At 45.3% G+C, this 25896-nt stretch overlaps 1 protein-coding gene across 1 annotated transcript in view; it reads left to right on the top strand.

Moving 5' to 3' along the window:
* The window catches only part of LOC149444940 (VPS35 endosomal protein-sorting factor-like), a gene marked incomplete at its 5' end in the record, with an annotated part of 803117 nt that overhangs the window by 507252 nt on the left and 269969 nt on the right, over positions 1–25896 (top strand). The window contains 2 exons of the mRNA XM_089654375.1: positions 12505–12644; positions 13080–13245. Of these exons, the coding sequence (XP_089510501.1) occupies positions 12505–12644; positions 13080–13245 (306 nt within the window). The remainder of the gene's footprint in view (positions 1–12504; positions 12645–13079; positions 13246–25896) is intronic.

The raw sequence follows: 25896 nt of genomic DNA, 5'->3' as shown, positions 1-25896 counted from the left end.
TTGCAACTCAAATAATTTTTGTGGGGGTAAGATATGTACCATGTATTATGAAAAGTTGTTTAAGCTTTTGTGAGGTAGAAACAGAAACCAATAGGACATTAGTAAGGATAGTGGACTATCCCTCGTCTGAGATGTGGCCTAAATCATTTGACCAGTATGTTCTACATTTAAAAGGTGACTTAGATGCCCGTTGTATGAAGGCCCCATATGGTGAAAAAATCTGACCCTTCTTAGACGGAAAAAGTACTAGCTGTTGAAGAAAGGTGGGTTGTACCTAATCCCACAGGGAAAGTTTTACCTGGGTCATAGTGGCTTGTCTAAGTTGAAGATAATGAAAAAAATGGAATTGGGCATCCCATATTCAGTTGTCAGAGTTTTAAAATCTTTTAATAATTGGCCGTTTTATAATTGAGAAATATATTTAATAACTGCTAAAGTCCATCGATCAAACCCTTTTAGCTTATAAAGTTCAGAATAGTTTGAGATTATTGAAAATACAGGTAAATGGTGTAAAAGCTTGGTAGTGAAGTTGCATACACTTACACCATATTTTATCCAGCAAGCCCAAAGTGGGGAATTGGGCTAAGGCTTTAAATGTTCCTGATTCCAGACATTCCACTAGGTTATCATTGGCCAACATGTTCCTGAGTATAGGTTTGATAGGGTCTGGGTGTGTCATCTTGCCAAGCTGTAAGGTGCTATAGCTGGACAGCTATAAAATAATAGAGGGTTGGGAACCTCAAGGTTTCCCATATCTTTGGATTCTTGTAGCGTCTCTAATTTGATGCGGGGGAAGCGTTTACACCATATCCGGGAACAAAATACCATTTCAGATCTTTTAAAGATCTGAACAGGGATCCCATATCATTTTGATTAAATTGTACCTACCTATCATGGATAAGGGGCATTTACCCCAACTGGCCACCTTTTGATGGCATTTCTTAAGTAGCGGTAGCAGATTCAAATCAATATAAGTAGATCATTTAGGGTATACAGTGATGCCCAAGTACTTGAAAGACTTAACTATCTCAATCTGTGTGGCCTCTGGAGGTATAGGATGTACTAGGGCAGGGGTCTGCAACCTTTAAGACATAAAGAGCCACTTGGACCCGTTTCCGAGAGGGAAAAAAAGACTGGGAGCCGCAAAACCATTGCAACATTTAAAACAAATCCGACACTGCATATATTGCAAAAAGCGCTCTGGTCATGAAGGGGGTTTAAGGCCCAGTAAGCAAAGGGTTAATCAGGGCCACAGTGTATCGTCATAATCACAATCATAGCCTTAGGTCAGTGGTGGGCAACCTTTTTTTTCAACTGAGCCAAATCTCGCCAAAACCACGATTGAAATTTATTTTGAGAGCCACATTTTTAAAACTGAAAATACATCCCCCATATAGTAATTCATCCCCCATATAGTAATTCATCCCCCATATAGTAATTCATCCCCCATATAGTAATTCATCCCCCCATATAGTAATTCATCCCCCCATATAGTAATTCATCCCCCCATATAGTAATTCATCCCCCATATAGTAATTAATCCCCCATATAGTAATTCATCCCCATATAGTAATTCATCCCCCATAGTAATTCATCCCCCATAGTAATTCATCCCCCATATAGTAATTCATCCCCCATATAGTAATTCATCCCCCATAGTAATTCATCCCCTATATAGTAATTCATCCCCCATATTAAGTCCCCAAGTCCCCCCTGTGTCAATTCACTTACCTTTGCTCCGCACGTTCCTCTCGCTGTGTTCCCGCGCCGTTCCGGTGTAGCATGAAAATCTGTCTCCTATGAGGATCTGTCCCCCTCGACGTATCTGCGCATGTGCCAGTTTCAGGCATTAGCAGCCGATCGGCGATCTCCGGCACATGCGCAGATACGTCGAGGGGGACAGATCCTCATAGGAGACAGATTTTCATGCTACACCGGTCTTCAGGGCGGACTGTGAGATGAGCCTAGCGGGAGCCTAGCTCCGCGGGCCGGATTAAAAGGTCCGCCGGGCCGTAGTTTGCCCATTGCTGCCCTATTGCCTGTCACCTGGTGGGCAGTGTGCTCCGGAGCCGCAGCCAAGGTGAAAAAGAGCCGCATGTGGCTCTGGAGCCGCGGGTTGCCGACACCCGTACTAGGGTATCTTTATTGAATTTATTGAGAAGTCGGAGAAGGTCCTAAATTCAGTTATGAAGGCCATCAAGTTTGTCAGGGAAGAAGATGTATCACCCAAAAACAGGAGGGCATTGTCGGCGTATAAAGCCAACTGCTCCACACGGTCTCCTCTCTCAAACCCCACTATGTGAGGGTCTCCCTTAATAGTTGCTGCAAGTAGTTCAATTGCCAAGGTGAATAGTAAAGGGGAAAGTGGGCACTCTTGACGCATCCCCCTCCCTAACGTAAAGTGTGAGAATAGTATATTAACCCGTATATGGGCAGTTGGGGCGTGATAGAATAGTTTGAGCTAGGAAATAAATGTGTCTCCTAAGTTGAATTTAGAGAGGACCTGCCAAAGATACTTCCTTTCTACACTGTTGAATGCCTTAGTGGTGTCAAGGTATGAGATTGCCTGATTGCCTATATTGTCTGTTGGGTTTTGTAGGTTCAAATAGAGCCTGCAAAGGTTGACAGCCATAGACCTGTTAGGAATGAAACCTGATTGATTAGAGTGTATAAGTTTAGAAATAACCCTGGCTAGTCTTGTTGCCAACACTTTGGTGATACTTTTAAGGTCTGGTGTCAATAGCGAAATGGGATGGTATTATTCTGCCTATGTAAGATCCTTCCCTGGCTTGAATAATACTACAATTATGGTCTCATACATCGAGGGAGGGAGCGAGTTTTGTTCCAAGGTTGCACATATGATAGCCTATAGTTTGGGTAAATGAACATCTCTAAATGTCTTATATAGTTCTATCAGCTATCCGTCACTGCCAGGGGCCTTGGAATTGGGATAAGAGGATACGGCTCTTTGCAGTCCCTCGGGGGTTCAACATTTTCCTATTTCTAGCAGGGAGCTTAGGTAGTCTTATTTGGTCTAGGATGTTATGCAGCGTGGAATCATTGTAAGCTACTTTGGAAGAGTAAAGCGACTCATGAAACGAGTTTAAGCCTTGTAAGATGGAGGGGGTGTCTGTGACGACTTGAGTAGAAGACACTTTTAAAGAGGTTATGCGGGAGGACAGTTACTAGGCTTTGGTTATAACGGCCAGCATATGTCCCCTCATTGCTTTTCCTGTAGCACCAGAAAATACGGGATAAGAGATAGTCTCTGAGATTTTACCCTGACACTGACCCAAGGTGAGATCAGGCAGAAGCTGGGCATAAGCTTAGTTTATTCCGGTCGAGCCAATGGGCAGCTGCTGTTGGGGAATAAAAAAATGTGTGCAGATCCATCCTCTACCACTCACAACTTGGCTTGGTAAAGCATGGCATAAGACACTTAAAAGCTCTTGTAGGCGTCATTTGACATCAGTGAATTTAGCACGCCAGTGTTGAATTTTGGCAGAGAAATCGGGGCATATAGTTTTCCTCCTTGAATCTCCATATTGAGTTGTTGTCTAGCCAGTCTGAGAATAATATCTGTCTTTGTAATGTAGTAGTTTCACCAGGAATGGTCTGTCAGGGCCCCCTGGTGTCGGAGAACGGGGTGGCACCCTGTGATCGTGTTCCACAAAGAAATATGGAGTAAGGTTGTCTTTTCCAAATGTTGTTGGTATTATTATTATACAGGATTTATATAGCACCAACAGTTTGCTCAGCGCTTTACAATATATCGGGAGACAATACAGCAACAATACAGTTCAATACAAGAGGTATAGGAGGGCCCTGCTCTTTGGAGCTTACAATCTAGGAGATAACCAGTTCTCAATAAAATCTACCGGATTTCTGCCCTCCTCTTTTTCAGGGATGCCCACCAAGCGTAGGTTGCTTCTGCTTAGACAATTCTCCATATCCTCTATTCTAGCAGCATATTCACAAGTTTAAGTGGTGTTAAAGCGTACATCCTACTGGATGGTGCTCACCCTGCCCTCAGTTGCGATCACCCTTTCCCTAATTTTCTGCATATCATGGCGAATGAATAGAATATCCTGATTACTTTTTTTATATAATTCCTTTATTTTAATAGAGGTTTAACAATTTACAGATATGGGTTCAAAGACACAAAACAGAGTGTTATTCATTAGGAAAATGCCATATCTTGAACATGTCATCAATTGTCTAACTCTGAGATAACCTAATTCCAAAGAACAAAAGGATACTGGAGCATAATCTGAAGACATAAAATAAAAAATTTTGCATTGATCACAGTAATGGGATCTAGGAAAAACATGGACACTTACGGTAGCCTGATCCCAGATATGGTATTAAATCAAAAAATATCAAAATTTAAGCCTAAAAACCGCATAAAAGGCACTTCCAGGAGCAGGGGAAAAAAGTGAATGAGGGGAAAACAGGCCGGAGCTCCCTGATAAGAGAGAAAAAGAAGAGGGGGGGTGTCCCTCTCCTGGGTAAGATGCTGGGAGACATGGGAGCGGAGTCACTGTGTTGTGGCTATCTCACTGAAGCAGACATCTGTGTACATGAAATAGTGTCAGGGTCTCCAAGTTTCAGTAAACACTTCCTCCATATTGTGCAGTATGACCTTAAGGTCTTCCATGTCCCTGAGTTGATTGACCTTAGTAAACCGTAGAGCTTTGGTCGGCGAGTTGATATCTCTACAGCAGAGAGGAATGTATGCTTTAACAGCTTTCAAGAGTTGTATGGTGAGGGAGTGCTTGTATTTTTTAGTAGGTCTCCCTGTCAGGTGCAACAGGCAGGCCGCAGGGTCATCGCTTAGGTCAACCGCAGTGAGTTGCTTAATGATGCAGAGCATTGCCTGCCCGGATGGCTGAATTAGTGAGCACTGCCAGAAGATGTGGACCATGGACCCCTCAACCACCCCACAGCACCAGCAGGAGCCATATATCTGAGGGGAAATGCAGTGGAGTACCTTATACCACCTGGTGAGTATTTTGTAGCTGGTTTCCTGAACCCTCGAGGACTTGTGGGTGAAATGAAGAATTTTCTCCCTTTGCTGCTTCGTGAGTTGTAGGCCCAGATCTGCCTCCCATTTGGCCAGAAAATGTGGGATATAGTCAGCTCCCAGGTGGATCAGGGATGCATAGATCTTGGAGAGGGAATGGCGTACCGGTTCCCCCCTATGACATATGGACTCAAAACCTGTAAGAGGTCTGGAGTTGCCTGTAGTGAGTGAGCATCTTCGAAAAAAGAAACGCAGCAGAAGTCCTCCCCAAAAGTCCAAGGGAGGGTCAGCGAGTCAAGAGGGGCCCGTGGAAATGTGTGGAGGGGGAGGGGGGAATGGAGGGGGCCTCCAGGTCAGAAAATCGGTCAGATGAGTGCCGCCGGAGGCTTTCAAGCAGAGAAATTGAGGGTGGCAAAGACCGTGGCCAAATTCTGGGTTACCTAAGATGGGAATCATAGGGGAAGGCTGTAGAGAGACCAGAGAGGTACGGAACCTTTAAAGTGCTGCCTAGGGTATTATGTGCACAGAGTTCTTTGGGTAATGGAGAGGATATCCAGTGCCAACTCATGGCAGTACCTCCAGAGTCCTCCATCTCCATGTCAACCCAGTGTTTGGCCCCCCCATGACAGTGCCAGTCCACTAATCTGGTAAGATTAGTTGCACTATAGTAGGCCCGAATATCCGGAGGGCCAATGCCCCTAGACATCTTAGGCAGGTTCAAGCAATGCAGACCTAGACGGGGCTTCCCATGCGACCAGACAAAGTTCTGAATGAGGGAACCGAGTCTGTAGGAAAATGTTGAGGGGATGTGTATTGGAAGGGCTTGTAGTAGGTAGAGAACTCTGGGGAGTAACGTCATCTTGAGAGCAGTGCATCGTCCAAACCACGTCAATGTTAACAAATGCCAGTGTAAGAGGTCTTCCTTAATTTTAAGGAGAAGTTCATAGTTGGCCCCATACAATTTAGGGAGATCAGTGGTGATGTTCGTGCCCAGATACCTAATGGCTTCTGAAGCCCATCTGACAGGAAAGAATGGTTTAAGGCCAGGTGGTCACATCTGCAGAGATGTTAAGGTTGGAAGACTTCGACAAGTTGACCTTGCAGTTGCATAGAGTGCCATAGATCTGCAGTGCCCATGAAATATTGGACAATGATGTAAGCGGATTCATGCCAAAAAATATAAGGTCATCCGTGAAAGCTGCGACTTTGTGATTTCCCGAAGATTTACAAAAACTGTTAATATTAGGATGTGTATGGACTGTACACAGAAAAAGTTCCAGCGTTAAGATGAAGATGAGAGGAGAAATTGGACACCCCTTACGCTTCCCATTTGAAATGGGGAAGAAGTCAGACCTGGTCTTGTTGACTTTCACTGCTGCAGGGGATGAGTAGAGAGCAGAAATCCAGCGAAGCATGGGGGTCCCGAGGCCAATATGTTCCAGAGTCTCTTACATAAAATGCCACCGGACCCTATCATATGCTTTTTCTGCATTCGTGTTGAGCAGAATGAGCGGGCGCTTACTGGTCCTGGCAGCATGGATTAGATTGAGTATAGTATTGTCTCGTGGCTCTCTAAGAGGGACAAAGCCTGCCTGATCCTTGTTAATCAACTGAGGAATATGTGGAAGTAACCTATTGGCTATGACTTTTGTGAAGATTTTCAGATCAGTATTGAGCAGAGCTATTGGCCAATAATTACCGCAAAGAGCAGGGTCTTTGCCCTTTTTGGGAATCACAGAAATATAGGCCCGGAGGGAGTCAAAGGGCATGGATTTCACTTTCACTAAAAAATTCCAAGCGGTCACCCGGTGGGGGGGGCAAGCAAGTCACAAAAGGTTTTATAGTAGGATGCAGTTAAACCATCCAGGCCCAGGACCTTCATCGGTTTGGATTGAGATAGCGCTATGCCAAGCTCTTCTGCTGTGATGGGTGCATTCAGCTTCTGCACTGGATGTGGGAGTGATGGCATTCTGGATGAGGACCTGATGTCCAAGGAGAGGCCCCGTACAGCCACTCTACATGTCAGTTGTAAATTGTATATGCCATGGCATCCAAGGTAGTTAATTTGGAGCCAGAGGCTGAGTTAATGTGCGAAATGAACGTACGAGCACAGGGGCCGCAGAGTGCCCTTGCCAGGAGGGTTCCTGGCTTGTTGGTGAACTCATACATTGTATGGTGAGACCATGCCAGTTTCTGTTTAACTTTATGTAAAAGGAGGGAGTTCATGTGTCTTCACAAGGTCTCTATATGTGGTGCGCGCTAGGCTGGCCTTATGCACACTCTCAAAATGACGCAAGCGAGCTAGTAAGGTATCTACTTGTAAGGTCCTTTCACATTTCAAATGTGCACCAATCTTAATCAAGGAGCCCCAGATTACAGGTTTATGGGCTTTCCAGAGTAAGAGCCAGTTATCCACCAAGCCCGAGTTGAGGGAAAAATAATCTGATATGGCGCTTTCCACAGCCTGACGAATATCTGGGGATTGAAGAAGAGCTTCGTTGAACCACCAAGTCGGAGGGCTACGGACAGAAGAGCCCAAACACAGGGCAAGATGGATTGGGGCATGATCCGATAGAAGTATGTCACCTATACTGGAAGAGTGGACCTTGGGTAAGTCTTTTTGAGAGACTAGGAGGTAGTCTAGGAGTGAGTAAGTTTGATGTACAGAGGAGTAAAAGAAGTAATTTCTGTCCTGGGGATGCATTAAATGCCATGGGTCCACTATCTGCAATAAATAATGTTCTGCCTTGAGATGCTTCAGTTTGACAAAAAAAAAGGTGAGATTTGCCCCTTGAAACATCCAGACTTGGGTCCATCGCAATATTTAAGTCTCCACCGAATATCAGAGTTCCCTCAGCAAACTCCAGTAGAACTGGCACTATGCTGCACAGGAAAGGGAGATGGTCCACCTTGGGAAAGTATACATTCGCCAGTGACCAGGTGAGTACTGATTTTGCCTTTGACTAAAATGCAGCGGTCTATGGGATCATGCTGCTCCACTGAGAGAGACCAGGGGAAAGACCTAGCTATCAGAATGCTCACCCCCTACGATTTGGATATAGGCAAAGGGCTGTGATAAGCTGCCGGGAAAACTATTGGTTAGTTTGGGGATATGGTCGATTTTAAAGTGCGTTTCCTGTAGGAATGCCACTTGTGTCCTCAGCTTCTTCAGATCTGTGAGTAGCCTGGAGCCTTTTTCAGGGATGCCAAGGCCTTGAACATTGAAAAAGGTAAAATTGACAATGTCCATGGTCACCCCAGTGCTTTATCTACCAGTATGGGACAGGGTACCGGTCACCCCAGGAGAGGGAAAGGAAGAGAGAAGAAAGAAGGAAACCCCCAAACCAAACCGCAGAAAGGGTGGGGGCAAGAAAACTAGGGGAAATGAGAAGAAAGAGTGAAACGTGAAGGGAGAAAAAGGGAGCCCCCCTCCCTTTTCTTTTTTCACGTTTCACTCTTTCTTCTCGCCGAGGGGGAAGGGAGGGGAGAGATTGGGAAGAGAACAGGAAGGGAGGGGAGAGGTTGGGAAGAGAACAGAAAGGGAGGGAGCTTCTGCAACCAGAAACAAAAATACAAACCGGGAGAACAAACAGGAATAAGAACTGGGGGTTGGGAGAAGCCTTGAGGAGGGGAAAAGGGAAAGGATTATAGATCTAAGGGAAAAAATAGTAATAGAAGAAAATGAGAACAGGAGTCTTTTAATGGCACAGCGTACCAAGTTCCCATACCAAGCACAGTAGTGCACCATAGGGAAAGTACCCTAACAGGGGTGATGAAGTTAGACTTGGATTAGACAATCAGAGATGTGAGACCTGGAGAACCGAGACATAGCAATAAGTTAAAGCATACCGCTTATATCCGCATTCCCCAAAAGACACGGCCTATACCAACAAGACATATATAAAACTGAATCTAAATAGTACCTATAATGACCCCAGAGACCACAGGATCAGGAGGATTACCTCGTATCTGTGCACATTTTCTTTCCAGGGAAGAAATGCCCACTAGGCATGCCCCCCTCCTATTGCTGGTCGGACTATAACTGGGGCCGTCCAGGAGGGCCAAGAAACGATGCAGCCCGCAACAGTCGCTGAGGGGAGCAACCCCCCCAAGAACTGAGCACACATGCTGGTCGAGGGGATCGCGACCCACACAAGGAGAGGGGAGGGCACACTGGAGAAACACACATCATGCATACACATTAGGACAACCTCAGCCATATAGAGGCCATGTAAAACAAATAACAAGAAAGGCTGGGTCAGCTGGCACTGTAACAGTGTGAAACCAGTTTCTCATACAGTCAAACAAGGTATGAACTAAAGGGTCACCGATTCACATCTTACCAAGCCTGAGCCGTGGAACTATCCAGAAATACAGTATGTCTTCAAACAAAAGCAGTTCTTATGTTAAGTCTTTGCCGTCAGTCCTCTGAAGATGTCAGAGTACGCCTGGGAGACGTAGCGGCAGGGTTGCGAGAGCGTGACCTGCAGATTTTTTGTCGTCTTTGTGGAGGATTCTGTGTATCTCCTGAAGAAGAGAGTCCAGCCATATCAGCATGGTGACAACTGGACAGTCCAGGAACTGGAACAGCTCTGGAATCTGATCTGGCATGCACAGGCAATATGAGGAGCCTTGATTCTGAATAACCAGGTGAAAAGGGTGACCCCAGCGGTATGTAACCCCAGCTTCCCGGATAACCTCCAGTAGGGGCCGCAGCATGCCATGCATTATTGAAGTCTGTCGGGAGACATCAGGGTAGACCTGTACCTCAGCTCCATTGAAGTTAAGGGGACCTTTGGACCAAGTCCTGCAAAGGATCTCCCCTTTAATGCAGTAGAAATGTACTTGGCAGAGGACATCAAGGAGAGGTTGTAGGATCTGCATGCGTTGAGGGAGGAGGATGCGGGCCCTGGACCTAGTGCACCCGGTCTAGTTCAAGTTCTGCAGTAGGTGGCTTGTCAAAAAGTTGTTTGAGGATGGCAGATCGGGCCCCGCCATAGCTTCAGGGATGCCCCGCAGTGGAGGAGCGTTCTCTGCTAGATGAGTCAGCAAATTTGCCCAGTTTGGCCGCAGCTTCCTTTTGGCAGCCTTTTCCCAAGCACTGAGCTGGTGGGTTCTTGCTATATTGGAGCGGCCACACCGTGGCTTCTCCAGCCTCTTTTTCTCTTTGTCACAGCTGAGGTACTTTGGAGCTGCGGTGGCAGAGTCAGTATGCCGTTACAGATGGAGGAGTCTGTGTCCCCGGTGTGTATGGATGAGTTAAAGGATCTCCAAGCAGGATAAAAGACAGAATCTAGATGGAGCTGTAAGAGAACACAACCTCTCACATGGATGGCTAAGCCACGCCCCCATCTTTGCTTTCTTGAGTATGTACCCCTGGCACTAGGGTGTTTTCGAGTTAGTGTGAAGAGCAGGGTGCAGCGCAGTCATATCTAGAGAGGGCTGCCAGTATGCCAAGTTAAGAAACTGTGGAACTGTACTGGAGATAGACTTGATAGAAGCATACTCTGTCTTAACTTGATCTGGAGTGTGATTCTGTACATATTTCTGAGTCTCTTGCCCTGAATCGTAAGTTGCTATTTCCACAAGCAGATCTCATTGCAAACCAACTGCATGTTTGTATAACACAGCTGCTGCTGATACTGCTGCTCCTGCCCTTTGAGTCTGCAGCACATGCATACTAGCTTCTAGCTCTGCTATCTGCCTCGAGTTGGCTTCTAACTGGGCTTTCTGCCTCATCAAGTCAGCTTCTTTTTGAGTTTATGCGACCTCTATTGCACAGCTTGTGCCTTCTGTTCTTGCTCTGAGGCCTACAAAACTGATTTGTTGGAGTGCCTTTAATATCTGAAGCCAGACATGAGACCTAGTTTCTGAAGTTTGATGTGAAATGTTCACACACCTATCTGGATCCATAATGTATTAACTAAAGTGGAATACAGTCCCAAGTACAGTTTTTGTGTGGATTCTTTCACCTTCAAAATGTAGCTCCTTTATCTTCGCGTGTTGTGTATGCTTTTTTACTATTCTGTCCCACAGACTTGTAGCTGACAACTAGTTAACAAAACTGACAGTAGCAGCTTTGAGTTTCATTTCAAAACTAAATTTACTTCTGTGGATAGTTCTGTGAGAGAGAGAGAGCCCACCTTTAAATCCCACAGCAAATATATAGCAGAGTAATCCAAATATACCATAAACTTTAACAAACAATAAATACATTTACAAGCATATGTGTATGAGAGGAAAACATAGTGTCTCACTAGTGTGCTTCTGGTAGCAAATATGGCTCTGCACAGATGTAAGGGTGAAACTTTATTAAAACGGAGTTCCACTCGACCTATCAAAAAAATAAGAAGTCACTTACCTGTCCCTCGGTCCCGTGGTGTGTCCCCCGCAGCTCGTTTCACCGGCCATCCTGTATTCCAGGAGGCCGGCATCTTCACTGTGGGCACCCAGCTGTGATAGCTTGCGGCTTCACAGCCAGGTACCCACTGCGCGTGCACGAGTAGTGCTGTGCTTCTTGAATGGTCCTGTAGTCTTCTGGGACCTGTCACGTGTCCCAAAAGACTACAGTGAGGGAGGACACCTTCCGTTGATCGGACCGGAAATGGGAGCTGGTACCTGTCAAATTCAGGTACCCGCTCCCCAAAGGTGCCAATCTTTAACCTTAAAGCGGAACTTCCCCTTTTGGGTAGAGCTCCGCTTTAACAAATATAAAGCACTTCCTGTTTCTTTCTTGAAAAAAACATGATATTAACATAATAACAATTGCAGCAAACAACCAATAGGTGGCTCCATAAACAACACGATATAGACAGTACAAATTGCAAGCACAGGTCTTGTCAGCAGTTCCTCTTTATATTTGATCACCAGGATCACAAAAGAACAATCCTGATCCACCTTTGCGTCCTTTGTACAGTTTGGTTGTTTAACAACCAATCTGATTTCCTATTGCATCAGTATATAAAAAACAAAGGAGGTAAATCAACTTGGTGCATTTATCGAAATGTTTGTTTCACACCAAACCAATTCTACCACTAAATCCAATCCAAGTTGTATTTAGCGCAGTTTATACTGCATTTTATCTAAAATGTTAAAAGTCTGATTTAAAAACAAAAGGAACATCGACAAATCTGTATACATCAACTGTATATAAATGAGGACTCATTTACACCATATTTTTTATTCCTTGTGATATGCTACATTGCCAAAGTACCTATATTTTGAAAAGGCCCCAACATAGGAGACATTGCTCTTTTGTGGGTGTGTTTTTGTTTTGTTTTGTTTTGTTTGTTTAACTGCAGCACAAGCACAGTATGCACATGTGTACACAAATGCATTCATTGCTATTGTGTAATTTGACTCAAAAGACTTTAACAGTGTGCTTCCATTTGTACTCCAGGATTTCAGGTTTCTTGTCCATGTCTAGTAAACATTACTGAATGCAGTTACGTTTGACCATTTTATTGCTTTTCTCTCTTTAGCGGATGCCTTCTTCAAAGCTGCAGTGAGCCTTGTCGCTGATGTACCAAAGACAATTATAGTAGATGGAAAGATACGTTCCTGTGAGGCTTTTCTCCTGGAGTTCCTCAGCAACTTTTTCTCCACATTACTGGTTGTCCCTGTAAGTGTCGGTAACCTGATAGTTTTATTTATATCAAACAAAATAAGCATAGTTTCAGTGTATAGCTTCTAATATAAATATATATATATATATATATATATATATATATAGATCGATATAACATTTTTTCTTTTTTTTTTTCTACCCAGAGACTACAGCTTGTGGAGTTCCCAGCATATTATATTTTTAGAATGCTCTGTGTGTTGGGTCTCCTACAGCAAAGCAAGTTTTGCAAAACAAAAAAAAAAAATGAATTTGTCTAAATATATGGAGATTTTGAAGTTCAGGTAACTCAGAAAAAGAAGTTTCTTAGAGTGTGTAGTAAGCCTTTAGTTATTATTGTAGAACATATGCTCATATGACCTACTTTACCTACAGTTTGCACCGTTTTACAGACTATTTGTAAATGCTTTGAAAAGTGTGTATTTTCTACAGGACCATCCGGAACAGGGAGTTCTGTCCCTGGTTAGAGGACTTCTAAATGTAATTGAGGATTATACCTGGGAAGATAACAGCGATGATAAAGTTCAGATCTACTCAAGTGTGCTGCATTTGTTGGCCGCCTTGTGTCAAGAGAGTTATCTCTACCACTTAGATAAAGGTAAAAAATGTTACTGACTTACTGCATTCTTGTGCAATAATTCATGCAGTTTCTAAACTTTTCTTGTTTAATAATAGAATCACTAACACTTTGGAATAGTTTCCCATTGCTTTAGGGGTCAAAGTTAGAGGTCTATTTCTTTTTGGTATTTCTCAAACTGGTATATAGTAGGTAAGTACTGTTTATAAAGAACCATTTTGTCTCAAGGATCCCTGAGATTAATCCATTTATATCGAATTTTGCTTGGTATGCATACATTTCCAAAATGCCTTACCTTTGCAGAATGATCACAAATACCATATAAGGAACTGTCACCATAGTTAAAGCACTATTTGCGTAATTAGTCAATGTAGGTACTCCTTTTTCCCCCAATTATCTAAAAAAATATACTGTTGATGTTATTCCACTTCAGTTCACAATGCTAATTATTATTATACAGGATTTATATAGCGCCAACAGTTTGCGCAGCGCTTAACAATATAAGGGAGACAGTACAATTACAATACATTTCAGTACAGAAGGAATAGGAGGGCCCTGCTCGTGGAGCTTACAATCTAAAGGAAGGGGGAGGTGATACAAAAGGTGATAGCTGCGGGGGATCATCTGGCGGAGGTGATTCAAATACAGTTCTTAGGTGGAGGTGGGGTAGGCTTCCCTGAAGAAGTGAGTTTTCAAAGATCGCCTAAAGGCAGACAGGGTGGGGGCTGACCGGACATGCTGTGGTAGGGAGTTCCAGAGGATAGGAGAGGCTCTGGAGAAGTCCTGGAGGCAAGCGTGGGAGGTGATGAGGGAGCTAGAGAGGAAGATATCATGGGAGGAGCGGAGTGGGCGATTTGGGCGGTATCTGTGGATGAGGTTGGTGATGTAGCTAGGGGCAGTGTTGTGGATGGCTTTGTAAGCTGTGGTTAGTATTTAGAATTTTATACGTTGGGTTAGTGGAAGCCAGTGGAGGGATTAGCAGAGAGGGGCAGCAGTCGTCGTTCGGTTGGTAAGGTGTATGAGTCTAGCAGCAGCATTCATAATAGACTGAAGGGGGGATAGCTTGTGTAACGGTAGACCAGTGAGGAGGGAGTTGCAGTAATCGAGGCGGGATATAACCAAGGCGTGGATAAGTTGTTTTGTGGTGTCATTGGTCAGGAAGGGGCGGATTTTGGAAATGTTCCAGAGGTTGAGGCAGCAGGATTTAGCCAGTGAGTGGATGTGGGGCCCAAAGGAGAGGTCAGAGTCTAGCATTACGCCTAGCACCCTGGCATGAGGGGAAGGACCAATGGTTGTGCTGTTGATCTTAATGGTAAAGTCATGAGTGGGGGATCGGGGAGGAGGAAATATTACAAGCTCAGTTTTTGAAAAATTGAGTTTAAGGTATGTGACATCCATGCTGATATGTCGCTTAGTAGATTTGTGATACGTAAGGAGATGGAGGGGGTGAGCTGGGGAGTGGAGAGATAGATCTGGGTGTCATCAGCATAGAGGTGGTATTGGAAGCCATGGGAGGTTATCAGTTGGTCCAGGGAGGAGGTATAGAGAGAGAAAAGGAGGGGCCCAAGAACAGAAGCTTGGGATACCCCAAAAGAAAGAGGGAGCAGAGGAGGAGGAGTTGTATGTGACACAAAGTGCGCTGAGAAAGGTAAGAGGAGAACCAGGAGAGAGCAGAGTCACGGAGGCCGATGGAGTGGAGTTTACTGAGGAGTAGTGGGTGGTCGACTGTGTCAAAGGCAGCGGAAAGGTCAAGGAGTATGAGTATGGAGTAATGGCCGTTGGTTTTAGCAGTTAGTAGGTCATTAGTGAGTTTTAGTAGGGCAGTTTCTGTGGAATGTTGTGGGCTAATTCACAATTCCCAGGTCCTCCAGCCACAAGTAATCAAGTTGGGAATTTGGTGTGATTTCTTGTGGCTGGAGATTTTCAAAGGTGCAATTTGAGAAGCTCTGGCATGTTTTCAGTGAACAGAGAAAGTTGTGCTATATGTTTTCTGTGGATTTGGTAGTTCTGGATGCTTGAAGGTCCAAAGTGTCTTTTTGTGGGATGGAAACTTTAATCCAGTGTCCAGGCTTTGCTTGACTCTTGCAGCCTGTGTGAGTGCACAGGTGTGCAAGATCAACATAAGATCTGAGAACAGCTCAGAGAAGCAGTTGGAGTTGCTGCACCCAGGTGGGAGGTATGCTCCTATCTAGAGACCAAAGCAATCACTCGAGATAGCACTCTATGTGGGAAAGGTTCCAGGCCGTTGGGCCAAGAGAATTGAGCTAGCTGAGGGAGTCAGGGAAGACTGCGAGAACTTGGGAGTTTAGAACTCAGGCAACTGGGAGAGTGTCCAGGGGACTAGAGGAATTTGTGACTCTCAGATTAGTGAGAGCCTGGAGTATCAGGAGAACCCCTACCTAAGGACACAGCCTAGGCTGAGTGAGCCTTAAGAGCCAGGTGGCTTGGCATTTTCTTTTGTTTGTAATTTGCTGGAAAAGAACCCCTACGTGGGAGTGTTGGTTGGACCTTTAATTTTCATTTAGTAAAAGTGCAACTTACTTATATTTTTAATCTTAACGTTTATAAGTTACAACATTTTGTACGTTGTTTTCAATAATTAGGCGTGGGTCTGAATATTTTTACCTTAACTAATAGGGCTCCGTTCAAGTATATTGACTTTGTGCTATAGAGTAAAAGGTAGAGAAATATAAAAACGTGGGGGTTTAGGATCAAGTAAAGGCATTAGTGTGTAGAGATGGAGTGACTTGGGGGGGTATTGTTCGTAGGGTTATTTGATGTTGGGGTCAGGACTGGGGATTAGTATTTCAGCACAGTAGCAAGAAGAATCAGCAAATATTTCATCTTGCAAGAGAATGCATATACATAAAGGTTGATCTGGTCAGTGGGTCAAAGAATTCTCAAGTGGTCTTCATGATTAGTTTATATTTATTTGATTTTTGAAGTAATGACCAGTTTGTCCCGGTAGAAAAGTATTTGGAAATGGTGACTGTTGCCCCTGCTCAGGCCTGCTCCATCTTGTAGATGGTGTCTACCTTATTAAAATGGCTTATTGAAGTGTATTCTATAAATGAAGGTAAAAAACCTGTGTGCAACTCCCCCCAGCCCCCTTTAATGCTTACTTCAGCCCAATCGCGATTACTCACTGTGTCCGGGTCTCTCCCTTCTCAATAGTTGAGACACCGCAGCTGGAGCCATTCCAACATTTGTTATGCCTTTATGTACATGCTTGGACCATGTTCGCCATTTCTCCACATCAGGAGATATGCCCAAATCCCATTCCCAAGCAATTTGGTAGGGGAGTTTTGACAAAGGGGAGACAAAGGATTTATACAGCATAGAGATGCAGTCCCTCGTGAGAGTACCTTGTATACATCTGCTTTCAAACTGTGTACGAACTGAAAGGTCAGGATTCTTCTGTAGTAGGATGCTGAGAAAATGATGTATTTGTCTTAACCGAACACATTCCAAGGAGGGCTTCTGCATTTCCTGTATATAGTATAATGAAGAACGTACCCCCTTATGGTCTATAAATTGTCCTATTCGATAGAGGCCCTTATTTGTCCACCAGCGGAACTGAGCTGGTATCATACCTGGCAATTATAATGGGTTGTTAAAGAGAGGTGCCACGGATGTGTGGGGGGAACTGAGGGACCAATGTATGCATGTCGAGTCCCATAAAGCTATGGAATGGGAAAGCATAGGACACATAATGCCCCTTCGATGTTTCAAAGGGAGCCACAGGACCATGTCTATTGGCACAGGGGAATAAGCTTGGACTTCAATATATACCCACTCTGGTTTATAGAGTGTGTGGTGAAATTGACTGAGCTGAACGAGTTGAGCTGCAATATAGTATTTTTGGAAATCTGGTACTCCTAGTCCTCCCGTGTCCTTATTGGGAGTGTAGATAGTGTTACGAGCTATAACCTGCTACCCTTTGTCCCCAAATGAAATGGAACATTTTTGTTTGGAACGGACTTGGGACCTCCACTGATACTGAAATAGGTAGGGTCCTGAAATAATACAATATCCTTGGCAGAACTGTCATTTTCACGGATGTGATCAGACCAGGTCCTCATGTCCTCCAACAATTTATGAAAAAGTGTTGGGTAGTTCGCCTTAACTTAACTCCAAGATAAGAAAGGGTAGCCATTTGCCACATTAATGAAAACTGAGCTTGAAGGCTCAGTACCATGTTTCCAATAAGTTGACATTCGTGGCCTCGAATTTGCTCTGATTGACCAGTAGACCCAAAATCTGACCAAAAAGGTGTTAAAAAAGTTTGTCAAAGGAGGGGCTAATAGTGATAAGAATTTTTTATAATAATGCATTAAAGCCATCAGGGCCTGGAACTTTACCCACTAGGCTGACAAGACCTCGGTAAGTGTAATAGGCTGTTCCATAAGCTCTCTGTGTTCCGCCAACAAGGCGGAATGGGGAGATTGGCCATAAAGCCATTGAAGTCCTGTGGGCTGGATACTTTAACATTTGTGTATAAATCCTGAAAAAAAAAGCTGAGAGTTCTTGCAACACTAATTTGGGATTTTGTGTGAAAGAGCCGTCTGCCTTCCTAATCTTAGGGATATGGGGGGCAGGGTGTCTGGGGGACAATTTAGTCGTCAGTAATTTACCAGGCTTGTCAACTTGAGAGTACAATATAGTAGTTTAGACCATTGTAGATTCTTTTCGGCTCTGGTTGTGAGACATACATTTAGTTCAACCCTGGCAGCATCTATCTGGCTACGTAAAGTCAACCCAGGGATCCTGTTAGCCTTAAGCAAGTCATGTAGGACTTTTTCTTTAAGAGTTGATTCGTAGAACTTCTTATATCTAGCGACTAATTGAATCTGAATTCCATGCACCGCGTCCTTGTGTGCCACCCATGTACACATGGGAGATGTATGGGCAGGATCATTTAAAGAAAAGTATTCCTTTAATTGCAATTCTGTATCCAGACAAGTGGCTGGATTGCTGAAGAGCAATTCATTAAGACGCCAGGTATAGGTAGATGTTAGTCCACGTAGTGAGATGGAGACCAGAACAGGGGGCCGTCCAAGCAAGCCGTTTCCACAATTTTTGAGGATGTGCATAATAGTAAGTAAGTGGAGAACATGAGGACGTGGTCAATAAGAGGAATGGATGTGTGAGAAGACTGTGCAATCCTTCCCAGAAATGTTAAATTCCCTCCAGACATCTACCAAATCGTGTGTGTGCAATTACTTGGCAAACTTGGTACCCATCTTGGAGGGTTTCAGGACCTGTGAAAGTGGAGGGTGTGTCTTATCTAAAGATTAGTCTAAAGCTATACAGGACTCCTCACCCAAATGAGTACACCCTGGAAGTGAGGTGACAATGTTCATAATAGCGTTTGGAAGAAACTCAGTTGATTCGAATTAGGAGCGTAATATGTCAACATTGTGACTGGGGAGCCCTCCAAATCACCCTGTACCAATAGAAACCTGCTCTCAGGGTTAGAAATGATATGTGATGGTGACACTTAAAAATACACGTGTTGTCTGGGGCATGAGACATAAAAAAAAGGGGGGGGTAATGTTTGTGTATGAAGGTAGGCCAATATGAGGTAGGGAATTGGGTTTCTTGTATAAATACTATTGCCACTCCAGTTGAATGAAAGTAGTTAAAGGCCTTATGTCTCATAACTGGAGAATTAAGTGCTTGGACATTGTGCGTTAATGTTGAGACAGGCCTCATGATAGGTGGACTAGCCATGGTCAAGAAATGAGCAGAGATCATTTACCCCGGTGTTCCATACTCTACAGGGAAACAGACCAATCTCAAACAGATGGGCAGGAGATCCAGGGTGGATAGTGGAGGGAAGAAGAAGAAAAAGACAAGGAATGGGAATGCGTAGAAATAGTGGCTCAGAGAGGGCTAGTTCCTGCAATAGAGAAAAAAAAACAACAACATATAGTCACACAATAGGGTAAATATGATGCCAATAAACCTAGCACATATGGGCAGGTAAACCGCCTTAAGAAAAAACACGGACCCATGACAGGGTCTAAGTCATCTGAATCCATATCCGCCATAGTTAAATAAAAAGGCAGAGGTGGAGCCAGAATAGGACGTAGAACTCACTGAAACAGCCTGTGCTGGCTATTTTGAGGCAATATGCAGCATTAAAAAAATTAACAATGAAACAGTGCAACTATATATTCCCTGAGGTATTAGCAACTTACTATTGGATCAACATTACCTATGTTGCCAAACTGGTATAATATGCTATCGTTCCCCATAAAAATGGCTGGGGGAACTCCGCCCTTTCACTTGTTAGAGAGGAAAATCAACCCAGGGTATCAGACTTCCGTCACAATGGCGAGAGCCTGGAAAGTCTAGTGGGGAGCATTTGTGGAGGTCTAGATTGTTGGCGAGACCGGATTCTCATGTTTCTTACTGGTTGGTAGAGCAGAGACACGGGACAATTCGACCTCGGTCATCCTCTGTTGGAGGATTGGGAGCGTTGGGAGGCTGAAGAAGACTGTAACGGAACCAATGCAGACTGCGCTTGAGTACTTCCGTTAGAATACCGCTTCCCCATCCGAACATAGTCAACAGACACCACAGCCGACCATACAAGACTAGACGACATCAGTCTTGAAGTAAACCAGGAGGTAGACTACTTTATTTGAACACAGATACAAGATATACAGTGAGGAACAGAAGTATTTGAACACCCTGCGATTTTGCAAGTTCTCCCACTTAGAGTGGGAATGCACCTACAATGTGAATTTCAGACCCCTCCATGATTTCTGAGATACAGAATTTAAGAAAAAAAATCAGGAAATCACATTGTATGATTTTTAAAGAATTTATTTGTCTTGCACTGCTGAACATAAGTATTTGAACACCTGAGAAAATCAGTGTTAATATTTGGTACAGACGCCTTTGTTTGCAATTACAGAGGTCAAACGTTTCCTGTAGTTCTTGACCAGGTTTGCACACACTGCAACAGGGTTTTTGGCCCACTCCTCCACACAGATTTCCTCTAGATCTGTCAGGTTTTGGGGCTGTCGATGAGCAAGACAGAGTTTCAGCTCCCTCCCAAGATGTTCTATTGGATTTTGGTCTGGGGACTGGCTAGGCCACTCCAGAACCTTGATATGCTTCTTACAGAGCCACTCCTTGGTTATCCTGGCTGTGTGCTTCGGGTCGTTGTCATGTTGGAAGACCCAGCCACGACCCATCTTCAATGCTCTGACTGAGGGAAGGAGGTTGTTGCTCAAAATCTCAAAATAAGTGGTCCCTTTCATCCTCTCCTTAATACAGTGCAGTCGTCCTGTCCCCTTCACAGAAAAGCACCCCTAAAGCATGATGTTACCTCCCCCATTCTTCACAGTAGGGATGGTGTTCTTGGGATGCAACTCATCCTTCTTTTTCCTCGATGAGTGAAGTTTAGACCAAAAAGTTCTACTTTTGTCTCATCTGACCACATGACTTTCTCCCATGCCTCCTCTGGATCATCCAGATGGTCATTGGCAAACTTCAGATGGGCCTGGACATGTGATGACTTGAGCAGGGGAACTTTCCGTGCAATGCATGATTTGAAACCATGACGGCGTAGTGTTCTACCGACGGTGACCTTTGAAACTGTGGTCCTAGCTTGCTTCATGTCATTGACCAGCTCCTCCCTTGTAGTTCTGGCCTGATTTCTCACCTTTCTTATCAGTAATACCCCACGAGGTGAGATCTTGCATGGAGCCCCAGTCCGAGGGAAACTGAGTCGTCTTTAGCCTCTTCCATTTTCTAACAATTGCTCCATCAGTTGATCTATTTTCACCAAGCTGCTTGGCAATTGCCCTGTAGCCCTTTCCAGCCTTGTGGAGGTCCACAATTTTGTCTCTGGTGTCTTTTGACAGCTCTTTGGTCTTGCCCATGGTAGTAGGTGGTGTCTGACTGTGGGGTGGACAGGTGTCTTTAAAGAGCTCAGACAGGTGCTACTAAGTTAGATTAATGAGTGGAGTAGAGGTGAACTTTTTAAAGGCACAGTAACAGGTCTTTGAGAACCAGAATTCTTGCTGTTTCTTAGGTGTTCAAATACTTATGTTCAGCAGTGCAAGACAAATAAATTCTTTAAAAATCATGCAATGTGATTTCCTGAATTTTTAAAAAAAAAATTCTGTCTCTCAGAGTGGGAATGCACCTACAAAGTGAATTTCAGCCCCCTCCATGATTTCTAAGTGGGAGAACTTGCAAAATCGCAGGGTGTTCAAATACTTCTGTTCCTCACTGCATACACTCGGGACATTCCCCCCTCCCTGCATAATGACACAGGATGGGGCAATCTACATTAGTAATAAGAGACACACAGGTATTCACTAAACTAATACACATAAATACATACATCCCATAATAGTTTGCTCGCAAACAATAGAACAATGGGATGCAGCCTCATAACATCAAACAATCAACAACCCCCACCCCACCAATCTCCCAAACATGTCTACACAGTCTGAGACAAAGCCCACACGATGTCTGTCCGATCACCCTGTACCGCTAACAGGCACAGGGTGATTTACACATAAGAGGGATATGGGAAGCTGGGACGGGTCTCCCCACCTCTCCAAAGTGAGCTGGGTTCCATGGGCCCCCCACCCAAAGTGACTCCCGTCACATATCTCCCCTATCGGCAGGGAAATAATACAGGAGGAGACCCCAAACGGGTTGACTCCGAAGTTAGTCTGTGCTTCCAGTCCCCCAATGCCAGCACCCACACAGTACCCCAAGCAAATTGTCCCACACAAAGCATTACTCACCCAGCCAACCTCTGCCTCTCTCGTAGAACATACCCACCACTGGGGAGAAGTACGGACTGGTCCTTCTCCCTGAAGTCCTCTCAGCCACTGGAGAGAAGACAGGGTGGCTGGGCCGACTCCATCATGCTGTTAGGGATCTGGGCCGACTGCCCAGCATCCCTGGGGTATCCAGGTGGTGACTGTAGTCTCATCCACTTTGAATTGATGGACATCCCCCAGTGTTTGCAAAGTAAGGCTGACATCCTCCTGTCCCAATGCCAGACCCTTTTCTGGGGTTATTATTATTATACAGGATTTATATAGCGCCAACGGTTTGCTGAGCGCTTTACATTATAGTGGGAGATAATACAGTAACAATACAGTTCAATACAAGAGGGAATTGAGGGCCCTGCTCCTTGGAGCTTACAATCTAGGAAGGAGGGGTGAGTGGTACAATAGGTAAAACTGTGGGGGATGGAGTGGTTGGAAGCGTATAGGATTCCAGTATTAGCAGAGGGCGGGATAGGCTTCCTTGAAGAGATAGGTTTTTAATGATCGCCTAAAGGTAAGTAGAGTAGGTGATAGTCTGATAGATTGGGGTAGGGAGTTCCAGAGGATGGGTGACGCCCTGGAGAAGTCTTGGAGATGAGCATGGTAGGAGGAGATAAGAGAGCTAGAGAGTAGGAGGTCTTGCGAGGAGCTAAGTGTACGGTTTGGGTGATATTTAGAGATAAGATTGGATGTGTAAATTGGTGCAGTGTTGTGGATGGCATTGTATGTCATAGTGTTTTGAATTTTATCCGTTGGGCAACTGGGAGCCAGTGGAGGGATTGGCAGAGAGGGGTGGCAGATACAGAGCGGTTAGTGAGGTGGATGAGTCTGGCAGCAGCGTTCATGATAGACTGAAGGGGGGACAGCCTGCAATGAGGTAGGCTAATGAGGAGGGAGTTACAATAGTCGAGGCGTGATATGACAAGGAAGTGAATAAGTTGCTTAATGGTTTCCGGGGTTAGGAATGGTCGTATCTTGGAGATGTTGCGGAGGTGAAGTCTACATGATTTTGTCAGCTTTATAGGTAACACTGAAGGAGTGCTGCGATAGATAGGAGGAGAACCAGGAGAGAGCGGCGTCTCTGAGGCCAAGAGAGTGTAGTTTTTTGAGGAGGAGGGGATGGTCAACCGTGTCAAAAGCCGTGGAGAGGTCGAGTAGTAGGAGTATTGAATAGTGGCCGTTGGTTTTTGCAGTTAGGTCATTAGAGAGTTTTAGAAGGGCAGTTTCAGTGGAGTGTAGAGGGCGAAAGCCAGAGTGTAACGGGTCGAGAAGGTTGTTGTCAGTGAGGTGGGAGCTCAGACGATTGTAGACTAAGCATTCTAGGAGTTTAGAGGTAAATGGCAGCAGGGAGATGGGTCTTAGGTTGTTCAGGTTGGTGGGGTCTAGGGAGGGTTTTTCAAGTATGGGAGTGATATGCGTGTGCTTTAGAGGGGAGAGGAAGGCACCTGAAGAGAGGGAAAGATTGAAGATGTGAGTGAGGGAGCATAGGATAGAGGAGGAGGGTGACCGAAGGAGTTGTGAGGGGACAGGTTCTAGGGGGCAGGTGGTGAGGCGGGCTTCTGAGAAGACCTTGAGGACCTCTTCGGTGGTAGCGAGGTCAAAGGAGGAGAGTGTTGAGGGAGGTATGGTATGAGGAATGCTAAGTGGGGTGGGTGTCTGTGTAGTGGTGATGTCCCTACGAATTGCGTCAATCTTGTTTTGGAAGTGGTTTGCAATCTCGTGGGCAGTGAGTGAGGCGCTGGGTGGTGGTGGAGGTGGAGAAGGTAGAGAAGAGCCGACGAGGACTCGAAGAGAAGGTATTGATGAGACTGACAAAGTAGGCTTGTTTGTCAGCATGAAGGGAGGAAGTGTATGTTAGGAAGGCAGATTTAAAACGAGTGAACGCTTGGTGGAATTTGGTTTTACGCCATAATCGCTCCAGCGCACGACTGTGTGGTTTGAGATTCTGGGTGTGGTCAGTCTGCCAAGGTTGTAGAGGTCAGGCCTGATGCTTCGTGTTGTTAGGGGAGCGAGTCTAGAGCGGATGAAAGCGAGTTGTTGTAGACAGCAGTGGCCAAGTCGGGGCAGGACAGGGGGTTGATGCTGTCATAAAGTTGGTCAGTTGCAGAGTGGAAGAAGGGAGCCGGGTTTAGGTTTTGGAGATTTTTGCTGGTAATTGTTTGCTGTTTGGTGGGAAAAGTGTTAGAGGACGGGGAGACTGTGAAGGTGATGAGATTGTGATCAGAGAGGGAAAAGGGGGGGTTTGTGAGGGAGTACAGTGGTGAGAGAAGACAAGGTCTAAGGTATTCCTGTCGGAGTGAGTGGAGGACTGTATACACTTTGTTAGTTCAAAAGAAGAGGTTATATGGAGGAGTTGGGATGTAGCCGGGTTATTGATGTTAATAGGGATGTTGAAGTCTCCGAGGATGATAGTGGGTAGGTCAGAGGAAAGAAAGAATAGCCAGGCGGCGAAGTCATCAAGAAAGCGGGACACGGGTCCAGGAGGCCGGTAGATCACTGCAATCCTCAGGGAGATCAAAGAGAATAGCCGGATGCAGTGAGTCTCAAAAGAAGATAGAGAGGGAGGGTTAGGGAGAACTTGAAAGGTGCTCAGTGGTGACAGAAGTAGACCAGCCCTGCCTCCTTTCCGACCACTGGGCCTGGGTCAAGATGAGGCCTCCATAGGAGAGTGCTGCGGGGGAGGCAGAATCTGTTGCTTGGAGCCAGGTTTCGGTGAGTGCAAGAAGGTTAAGGGAGCCGGAGATGAAGAGGTCGTGGATAGAGGTGAGCTTATTGCAGACCGAGCGGGCGTTCCATGAAAACGGGAGCGGGCGTTCCATGAAAACGGGAGGGTAGTTTTGGGGAGCAAGGGGACAGGTAGTAGATTGAGGGGATTGCGGTGATTCCCAGAAGAAAGAGGATGTCCTGTGTGTGGGCGAAATAATGGAGGTCCAGGGTTCGGGGAGATATCCCCAGAGGTTAGGAGGAGGAGGAAGGTGGCATATGAGCGGGATGTATGCGAGTGCGTATGCCTTCCAGTCCTGGTGTTAGGGTCAGCAGGAAAATGAAGTATCAGCAGGAGGTGATGAGAGCAGTAGTAGGGAGATGGGAGCAGTGAGGGTGAGATGTACAAGTTTTTGGGTGGAGCAGAGGGACAAAGAAGTGAGGTTTTGGGAACACAGGAAAGGAATATGAAAAGGAGGAGTAGAGGAGGCATTTAAAGGTGCAGGGAGTGGGGATCAGATGTGGAGAGATGGTTTGATTGAAGATTGTGTTTGATTGATGGCGTTTGATTGAAGATTGTCTAGCATGCAGTAGCGTTTCTTGTTGTAGTATCTTCCTGTAGTATCTTCCTGAAGCTAGAGTTCTTCTCCTTTGGGTCAAGCTGGGCTGGTTTCAGCGTGAGTGGTGTCTGAGTGGTCAGTTCTGGAGCGTTGCGTGGCTATTTCTTGAGGGAGGACGTATGTGCTTTTGTGGAGATTTGCTTGGAGTTTAGTGGCTTGCTTGGTGAAGAGTTACTAGGCAGGGTTCAAGTAGATTTTATGTCCCTTGAAGCTGATGAAGAGAAGCCGATGCGAGGGGAGCAGGGGAACCATATCCCGGCCTGGCCTCTGGTATGGAGTTAGGTGAGTTGACTCAGATGAGGCCTTGTAGGTAGAATTCCAGGCTGTGTCACAGAGGTCCAGGCTGTGTCATTGTAGGCCTCAGAAGGTCAAGTTCGTCAGCCGTGGGTTGGGTGACCCCGGTGACACGGCCGTGGGTGTCCGCAGGGAAAACCGTCGGGATGGAGATGGCTTGCCCGGGTGCAGAGGTGGGGATGGAGGTGGTTGGAGATGGAGATGGCTTACCCAGATGCAGGGGACGCTGTAGAGACCTGGGGCGCCTG

The sequence above is a fragment of the Staurois parvus genome, unplaced genomic scaffold (assembly GCF_062004578.1).
Source record: "Staurois parvus isolate SC_StPar_1 unplaced genomic scaffold, SC_StPar_1.0 ptg000760l, whole genome shotgun sequence".
Taxonomy (NCBI): Eukaryota; Metazoa; Chordata; class Amphibia; order Anura; family Ranidae; genus Staurois; species Staurois parvus.
Note: the sequence above shows the minus strand (reverse complement) of the source record. Positions and strands in the feature narration are given on the sequence as shown.